We start from the raw sequence: 9,913 nt of genomic DNA, 5'->3' as shown, positions 1-9,913 counted from the left end.
ATGCGAATGCGATACGAATGTTGACTTCACAAATTCGCAATGAATTATTCGCAGCAGTTCAACTTTGCTCAACTCACTTGCGAATATCGCTGCGAAAGGAGGGTTGTGACGTCAAATTCACGTCAAATTCGCTTTGCATTCGCATTCGCAATCCCAGGAAGTATGAACCGGTCTTTACTGTGTTTGACTCAAGACACCAACTATGAATTGCTTACTATAACCCAGAAGTAATACCTGCAAAGGTAGAGGTTGTAGTATGTAATTAATTCATTTGGTGCTTGATAATAGTATGTGGCATAGACCTTATCAGAAATACTTGGTACACGCGTGTTAGGCGTGTAATGAGGTCAAGCAAGCGACCAACTTGATGGTGTACTCCTCCAATTGAGTCTTCCTTGGGGGCTTGGAATCTCAGGAATTCCTTCATATTTTTTTATGGGGGGGGGGGCGAGGCAGGGGGGGTATTTGAACTGTATTTTATAATATGAAGAAAAGAGTGTCTAAAAGTACAACATCTTAGGGACACCCTCTGCCTCATATTGTGCATGATGTACATTGTTAATTTTGTTTGTAATTAATTAGCAGCATGTGTTCCATTTGGCTGCTGGTGCATACTTTTTTTCGGGTAAAAATCTGACATGTAATTTTTGAATTATAGCCTGTAAAGACTATTTAATCCGCCATCATGCTTGCAGGAACTACCGGTAAATAATGTTTTTCTACTTTTTTTTCTGAGGACCAAATATCATGCCTGCTTTAGTGTGAGGCTCTATAAAAAGCCTATTTTTGGTAAATAACACATATACTAGGTACAAATGTTTTAGTAGAAGTGTTCTTTTAGTCGGGGCTTGGACCAACTTGTTTCCAACTCAACATTTTATGTATTTTGAGTTTATGTTATGCCATATTTCACTGCATTTTTTAAGAACAACTCAATTCTGCCAACAAGTTTTACAATAGTGCAATTGTGCAGAGTATGGTCTGTACTTTTAAAGAAATTACATAAAAATGTAGGGGGCTCGGTTTGTTGCAGCATTCATGGTTGTACTCCCGTCCACATTTTAAACAATTTTTGCCATTTTATCAAACTTTTGCCAACTCAGTCAAAATATAATTAGTTGATGTTTCCAATTATTATTCAGTTTAGACTCTCAAATGGTTGGTTGTAAAAGTATTTATAAATATGGGCTCACCAAAGTTTTGAGTCAGTTTAAAATAAAAACTATCAATATGCAGATTTATGCATAAATTATTATAATAATTATTCACCTTGACAAGAAATCCATTTTATTTAGCCAGCTCATTCTTTTTAAAACTCAGGTTTTAATTTGGAAGAGAATTATAAACTTCCGAGATCAAACTGAACTACCACTATGCAGATTTATGCATAAATTATTCAACTTGCCTTTTTATTAGGCAATACGTTTTTTTTTTAAATTCAGGTTTCAATTTTAAAGAGAATTTTTAATACTATGGATCATGGTCATCATGAAGGGTGAGGTCAAACTCGAATCAGTGAATAATTATATCAACTTAAATGGACATAGAATTACTTGTAAAGTGGTTGTATGCTAATGTTCTAATTAGTAACCAACCAATGAGATTTCAGGATGTAAATTGTCGAAAGAAAGTTAAATTTCCTTAGCTGTAATAATTCTGCCTTTACCCTCACACTACAATGAAATTCACCAGTGTGCACAAGGTTGCTGTATTTTGTTGCATTTAGCAGTCTGAAACTACTCTGATCTTATTGATTATATATTCTTTTTTGATAATAGTATACCTGTAGTGTATTTTTCAAATTAACATCTTCATTGTCTCTAAAATAATGAAAACTTTAGTGGTAGTTTTTGTGAAATTGCATGTATTGTCAAAGACAAGTCTTCTCACTTGGTTTATCTCAACATATGCATAAAATAACATGTATGTAAAAATTGATGTTCCTTTTTGATAATAACATTTTTCAAACTAATATCTTCATTGTTTTGTAACAATTAAGACTTTTGTACTTATTTTGAAATTGCATGTTCATGTTTGTCAACAGTGCCATGCTCTTTTGAAATATCTTTGTACGTTTTAACTTTTAATTATCACATAGAATTAATCTCAAATTATTACTGAAATATTATCATGAGTATTCATTACAAACATTATAACAAGTGCCAACTTTGTATCAATCAAATTTGAAAAATTATATGATCTGGGGCCAATTTCATAGAGCTGCTTAAGCAAAATTTGCTTAAGCACGAAAATAGCTCGCTTATTTTACACATGTTACTGGCCAAAATGTTGTGCCATATACATAGCTTGTGACTGGTATTTAGTTCTTGTTTACTTAGCATAACAGTTGAGTGGAGTCTTGGCCGGTAATCTGATTTTACTAAGCAAGGATTTTTTCGCTTAAGCAAAATTTTGTGCTTAAGCAGCTCTATGAAATTGGTCCCTGTAAGTCTGTATTTAGGAAAAACAGAAAGTTAGATGATCTTGCAAACTGACGATTTAAGTTTTAAAAGTATTCAATAACAAGTAAATTATTTATTTTATATTCTACATGCATTTTGTCATATTTATTATCTTTGCTGGTACTACTGAATTTAATTGATAAATTATTATTCAAAGAAGTATCTATTTAAAAAGTCAACTCTTACAAAAAAGTATTCATGAATACACTACCATTGTCTACGATTGTTTTAACACTGTGATGGGGGCCATGGTATAATAACATTGAGTTTCTTCACACTTCAGGGATTTTTTTATTGAAATAATGATAAAAATAAAGGTTTAGACTTACAAATTTCTACAACGATGCAAATATTGATGTAATGATTACAAGCAACTGTGAATGATGAATCGGTGCAGAAATAGTAAGATTTGAAACTTGCATGGTGGGAGTTTAATCAGTTAAGGTTGGCAGTAACACCATGTGCTATTAATCTCATTTAAAGACTCTGGACACTATTGGTAATTGTCAAAGGCCAGTCTTCTCGCGTGGTGGTGTATCTCAACATATGGACAAAAATAACAAACCTGTGAAAATTTGAGCTAAATTGGTCGTCGAATGAATTAGAAATACACATACAACGGAATTGCCATTTTCATGCTGCATATTAATGAATAATCTCTTTATAAAAATGTAAAATTATTTCAGTATTTATTTAGGGGAAATATGGTGTTTTTAAATAACTGTGTAACCAAATGAAATAAAATATGTGGACAACAATTTGTATAGATGTAATAATCTGCATGGTGATAAAGAATCTATTAGTGAAATGTTTACCAAGTTTGGAAAAGAGTATGGTATGGTTTAGAAAAAATAATTTTTCTATAAAAAAAATTGTTTGTATTGCGATTTTAAATTGACATTTTCAAAAACAGAAAGGAACAATAATGGTATAATGAAATAGAAATATCATTAAATCACCTCTTCAAAAGATTTTAATGATTAGAATGTTAGTATTTCAGTTTGTTTTTAATAGAGGAAATAATTATATGGTGTTTTAAAAAGATTCTGTAACCAAATGAAATAAAATAGATATACTCCATCAATATGTTTTCATTGTTTTTGATCATTCGATCGTGTTAGCTTTGTTGAGGACATGGCTATAGGCCTAGTACCAGTGTTCATGTTGTAGTCTTCCCCGCTAATGACGCCCTAAAGGGGATAAAAACACCAAGCTGGCAACAACCAAATAACGGTTCGTGTAAATGATAACGAATTGTACAAAATCATGAAATTATAATTCAGTAACCTGACGACACTACTTAATCTAGTCAATGTGAAATCAACGGTCTTTAGCTTGTGGGATTCGAACCTAAACCTTGTAACTTTAAGTATAACCACCGGGTGGCAAGCTCTCTTGGTCCGTCATCAGTGACGCCGCGGGGAAAAGGTATCTAGGGCGACGATTTTAGTAGTGGCAAGGCAGAGATGCCAAGTCCAGAGGCCAGCTTTGCGTGAGATTTTTCAAAGCTCACCACCCCCTCCCTCCCCCTGGATTTTTTTTTCCAGTTTTAGAAGGCTTTTCGAAATCGCCGTCAACTTTTTTTTGTTTTTTTAATAAAAAAAAAAGGATTGCAGACATTTAATTGTCGACAAAAAAGTGTTCCAAAATGCATCAAAAACCTATTCAGAATAATTAAAACTCACATGAGGTACACAGGAGATGTTGATGGTTAATGTGGAGGTACGATTGTGTCAGATTATTTCCCCCCAATATAAAAATAAAATCGACTAAAAATGATGTCCAAAATCCTCCGCTCACTTTTTCCGCCTGTTGTGTCTTCGCTAGTGGAGCGCATTTAACGAATTTGCTAAACGAATCGGGAAAAACTTGTGCGCAATAAGCGTTTTGCGCTCTGCCGAATTTTAGCTGATCCTGCTGGGAGAGCAAAAGCGTGCGCAATCTGCAAATTTCCGCTCTGTTTGTACGGCAGCAAGTTGATGATTCTGATAAACTGCGTGCAATCTGAAGATTGTGCAAACATTGTAGATTGCGTTTTTTTGTACAAACGAGCGCGATTTGGCAATGCATTGTCGTTAATTTTTATTTTTTCCCGGTCTGGCCCCAATGCGTGAGACAATGGTTGCTGAACGTGTGAGCGTGAGACAGAGCCCAAATGCGTGAGTCTCACGCCGAATGCGTGAGACTTGGTAGGTCTGGGCAAGGAGGTACACCTCATGGTTGTGGTGAGGACGGTCCCGCTGTTCGATGAGGTCATGGAACGGTCATCGTGTTCTCGTGCCCCCCCCCCCCCCCCCCCCCAAAAAAAAATCTTCGGCCCCTTAACCCACCCAAAGTCCAAAGCGCTTGTCCTTTGCAAACATTCCGATATTTTATGGACTAATCTTTACACTCGCCGACCCATTTGGGTAAAGAAAAGAAAAGAAAAGGAAGATGGATGACCATCTTTCCTTTTCTTTACGCAGTTTTATCCGCCTAGACTGCATTGACTTATGAGGGCGCCATTCAATCTTAATGGACAATCTGGTGCCAGTGTATGTATGCATGTACTCAATGAATATCGTCTGTTAACCAGACGACATACAAATTGTCAACACTAGACGGTCAAAATTTAGGAGCACCCAAACGATAACAACTTAACACGAATGCGTCGAGAATTGAGGTATAATTTGTGTTTTTCTTTGTAAATAAAACCCCTCTCGCCTCTGCTGCTTGCCGTCATGCTAATGCATGTCTCACCATGACGGTATCGGGCATTATAATCATGATTTAATCAGCCGGCCAGCGGCAGTAACACTACTCCTGAGCGGTCCTACTACTTGCCGTCAACTCGCCGACTTGCCGTCAACTCGCCGTCAACTCATTTTCGTGCCGTCAACTCATTAAATTTACATGAAAAATCTATAAAAAGGGGGCACGGAAGTGTTAAGTCTGGGCTAAACTACATATTTCTCATGGTTTTCGGTACAAATTCATTCACAAAAACGACTTTGTGTTGATAAAAAAAAGTACCAATCATTGACATCGTGGGCCAAGACTAATCATTGTGAAAAAGCAAGATGGCGGCCGACAGTTTTTTGGCTTCGAGAATTTTTTTTCACGCGAAATAAAATCAATTTTTATTCCGAAATATGACCTAAAACTTACGCGAATGCTCTTTGAGCTGATACTTTACAGTTCTATGCTTCTTTTGTGGATTTTAGATGTATATTGGAGGAGTTGACGGCGAGTTGACGGCGCAAGTGAGTTGACGGCGAGTTGACGGCAAGTAGTAGGACCCCCTCCTGAGCTGAGCTCAGTACTTCTTTGTTTTAGTAGGCATACTTGTACTTATTATGTGTTTTTGGTCAACAAACAAATACACAGCAATAACTATGAACAGTAACTTTGTGTACCAGTTGTGGTAGAATATCGCTCTGAAAAAATTTCCGTATGGCGCCACCACTTTTTCAATCGATATGAATCATATTATGATACCTCGACAAGATATCCCTTTTTGTAAAGTTAGAGGTGCAATCTCCATATGACATAATTTTTGTCTTCCATTGATTTTTGTTAAAGTTCTCATCTTTCTTGCAGAAAGTCCATGCTCTAAAGCCTCTATATTGTATTGTAAATATAATGTCACTGGTCGGATGGTTTATAGAGCATTTAAAATGTATTCCTTATTCTTTATGATAGTGATACAAATAAGCAGATCCTATTCTTAGTAAACAAATCTTTTAACTTTACACAGGTACAGCAGACACGAACGATGTCCAGGAAAATACCCATTCCACTAAGAGTTTTTTGCGTTAGCCTGCTCGTGATCTACCTATGGAAAATCAGAGGACCGGCAGAAATTGTTCCTAGGACAGAAGTGGACGTAGACAAGTTAAGTCTTGTAGAGTGGCTGCAAAAAGATGATCTAAATTTGACTAAGAATAAGGAGTGGTCGTCACAAAGTTACACAGAGTATTTAACAAAGGCTTATGAACCAACAGATGAGGAACATGTCAACCCGCATAATTTCAAACTTCTTTTGGACGAGCCAATGGCGTGCATGGATGTCGAAAGCGCGACTCCGAAGCGTGTGGTGCTACTAGTGCTTATTTCCACTGTTCATGCTAATTATGGACGGAGGCAAGCGATACGGGAAACATGGGGGAGTCTGGAGGAGATAGGAGGGCTACCTGTGGTGACATTGTTCCTTCTTGCTCGTTCAAAACACTTGGAGACGAGTCTTCATGAGGAGAGTGCGGTGTATCATGATCTTCTGATGGAGGATTTCGATGACACCTACAAGAACCTGTCGTTGAAGACCATGATGGCGATGAAGTGGGCAAGTACTCATTGCCCGCAAGCTTCTTTTGTTATGAAGACGGACGACGATATGTACGTCAGCTACCGCAACATCTTAAACTACATTTTCAAGTCTGAGATTGCCAAAACGGATCTTGCCGTCGGGATGAAGATAGGTGGTGAGGCTCCAATTCGAAATACGAACAGCAAGTGGTACATGTCGAAGGAGTTATTTCCCGGAGACGTTTACCCACCGTGGCTTTCAGGCGGAGGGTTTGTATTATCCGGTGATTTACCCGGACGAATCTACGCAGTGTCTCTCAATACCAAACTTCTGCATCTTGAAGACGTCTTCGTTGGAGTCTGTCTTGAAAAGTTGAAGATAAATCTAATCATGAATCGACAGTTTTCGAACAGGAGATCGACGTACTCTTATTGTAAATTCCGTAATATTATAACCACTCATGGTGTACCTTATCACGACCTAAAGGCAATTTGGACGGATCAATTAGTTGACAAACCATGTTGGTTCTGGACGTAATCGAAAAGATCTCTTCATCCACTGTTAGTTGTTGAATTTTTTCTTCATAATTAGAGAAAAAAACTAATTTACAATTTTTAAATTCACAATAGTCGACAGTCGATTGTTAGGAATGAGTGAAGGAGTGCGTGAATGCGTGGGGGCACAATGTCACGTAAGTTTTTAAGCACAAAACAATGTTTCAGGCAAATTTCTGGGCACAATGTCACATAAGTTTTTAAGCACAAAACGATGCTTCAGGCAAATTTCTTTCATGCGCAAAAAATTGAGTGGGGCGCCCTGGAGCGACAATAATGCAATACTTAAAAAAAAATTGAATTTGTTGAGTGCTTTCACTGTATCTCAAAAGGTTCTCTCTGCATGATATTTTCAGATTTCTTGTAATATTTCTGACCCTTCTTCCAAAGAAGGATAATTTGTTGACGGTTAAATTTGTAAATCAAGATGTTTTCTTTATTTCATTTAATATTTCTGACCCTTCTTTTGAAGAAGGATAATTTGTTGATGGTTGAATACTTAAATTAACATTCTGTACTTGACGAGTTTTTATCAGAGTTATTTGTTGTTTGCTTTAACCATAATGTTGTTGAGGTTTATATCACTTGAATATTTTGTATTGTATTTGTACACCAATTTAACCTGTGAATCTAGTAGTATTTGGACGAGCGCCCTCTATCATCTATAAGTGGTGATTATACCAATCTTCTTGCATAGAAACGTATGGCCCAATACATAATAAGTCTACCGGAATATGAGGCTTTACATTCATTAAACAGTTTAACTTTGACATTGCACAACACTTCGCTGATTTGAAACATTGATTTAAAACAACATTGACATTATTTTAACCCCCATTGTGGGAATTTAGGAACATGAAAGTTATGTCTACACCCTTTATTGTGTATTGGTCACAAGAGGGCGCTCAGACATGCCGCTAGTCTTCCGTTTTGCGCCCTGGTTTTCCGCGATCCGTATTCCGTGATAAATACCGATCAACGCTCCAGCCGATGATGGCGGTACTTCAATTCATCGGTAGCCACCCTGTAGCACCGACATGCAAAACTATTTATTCCCTGCAGTCGTTCATCTTCGTGGTCACCATTCTGTTAACGTAGAGACAAAATTTCATCGTTGAAATGCTCGACAATTTTGTTAAACATTTTGGGGGTTTCCACCTTGTTTGAAATGAAGGAAGCAGAGCGGTCGTGTTTATCGTTCGTAGAATAGTTGTGAAACGCGCTTGGAAAATGAACGGCAACTTGTGCACGAGGATTGCTAGTGCTCATGAAAAACCGTGGAAGAGTATATTTTTTGCAATTATTTGCAGTTATTTGTATGTTTCTAATGAAAAAGTTTACGACGTTCCCCACCCTGTCCCAATAGTTATCAAGCTGATCCTAAACATCATTGGCCTCTTTTTGATGAGGAGTGGAGGGGGTTAGGGGGGGGGGGGTGGTAACCTCTCGATGGACTTGATTGGTGCTACGACGAACCTCTCAATAAAGTTGGCTCGAAAAAGCTGATACACCAAGAAGATTAAATTAAAATACTTTTGATGGTGTGTCTTTCGTGAATTTCCGGAACGACACCGTGGTAATAATTTTGTCAAAAACAAGTCTTCTCACTTGCTGTACCAACACGTTATGCATTTAACAACAAACATGTGAAAATCTGGACTCAATTGGTGACCGAATGAAGAGAATAATGAAAGAAAAAATACCAATGTTGCACAAAATAACTGTCATGCTTTCAGCTCAATGCCTTAAAAAGTCTTCAGGCCTAAAATCTTGTGGTAATTATTTGGGTTAGAAATTACCTCTTTCTCAAATCTACGTTACTTCAGAGGGAACCTACCTTTCATGGTACTTTCGCCTGCCGTCTTAACATTATAGTCAAACAAACGGCTTTTGATCATCCAAAACCTGCAATACTGAACACAGACACCGAACATCAAGCTTAAAGGCAGTGGACACTATTGGCAATTACTCAAAATAATTATCAGCCTAAAACCTCACTTTATAACGAGTAATGGGGAAAGGTTAATAGTATAAAACATTGTGAGAAACGGCTCCCTCTGAAGTGACGTAGTTTTCGATAATTTTCCACGAATTTGATTTCGAGACCTCAAGTTTAGAATTTGAGGTCTCGAAATCAAGCATCTGAAAGCACACAACTTCTTGTGACAAGGGTGTTTTTTTCTCTTTCATAGTTAGCTCACAACTCCGACGACCAATTGAGCTCAAATTGTCACAGGTTTGTTATTTTGTGCATATGTTGAGATACACCAAGTGAGAAGACTGGTCTTTGACAATTACCAATAGTGTCCAGTGGCTTTAAATGACAAACCTGTGAAAATTTTGTCTCAATTGGTCACCGAAGTTGCAAGAGAGTATTGAAAGAAACAAATACCCATCTTGCACAAAAACATTTCATGCTTTCAGCTCGATGCCTTAAAAAGGCTTCAGGTCTGAAATCTTTTAACAATTATTTGGGTTAGTTTCAAAACTACGTTACTTCAGAGGGAGCCGGCCTTTCATGTTACTTTTTACTTTCGCCTGCCGTCTTAACATTGTAGTCCAACAAATAGCTTTTGATCATCCAAACCCTGCAATACTGCAGAACACAGACA

At 37.2% G+C, this 9,913-nt stretch overlaps 1 protein-coding gene across 1 annotated transcript; it reads left to right on the top strand.

Annotated features, from left to right (window-relative positions):
- The first annotated feature begins 5,045 nt into the window (after positions 1-5,045).
- Positions 5,046-7,818, top strand: LOC117293193 (beta-1,3-galactosyltransferase 1-like). Its single transcript, XM_033775412.1, has 2 exons — positions 5,046-5,124; positions 6,199-7,818. The coding sequence occupies exon 2, from the start codon at positions 6,217-6,219 to the stop codon at positions 7,282-7,284; it is 1,068 nt and encodes a 355-aa protein (XP_033631303.1). The 5' UTR covers positions 5,046-5,124; positions 6,199-6,216; the 3' UTR covers positions 7,285-7,818.
- The last annotated feature ends 2,095 nt before the right edge of the window (positions 7,819-9,913 follow it).

The sequence above is a fragment of the Asterias rubens genome, chromosome 8, assembly GCF_902459465.1.
Source record: "Asterias rubens chromosome 8, eAstRub1.3, whole genome shotgun sequence".
NCBI lineage: Eukaryota > Metazoa > Echinodermata > Asteroidea > Forcipulatida > Asteriidae > Asterias > Asterias rubens.
Note: the sequence above shows the minus strand (reverse complement) of the source record. Positions and strands in the feature narration are given on the sequence as shown.

Excerpts from the sequence above, each read along its gene's own strand:
- LOC117293193 (XM_033775412.1), top strand. The coding sequence starts at position 6,217 with ATGTCCAGGAAAATACCCATTCCACTAAGAGTTTTTTGCGTTAGCCTG.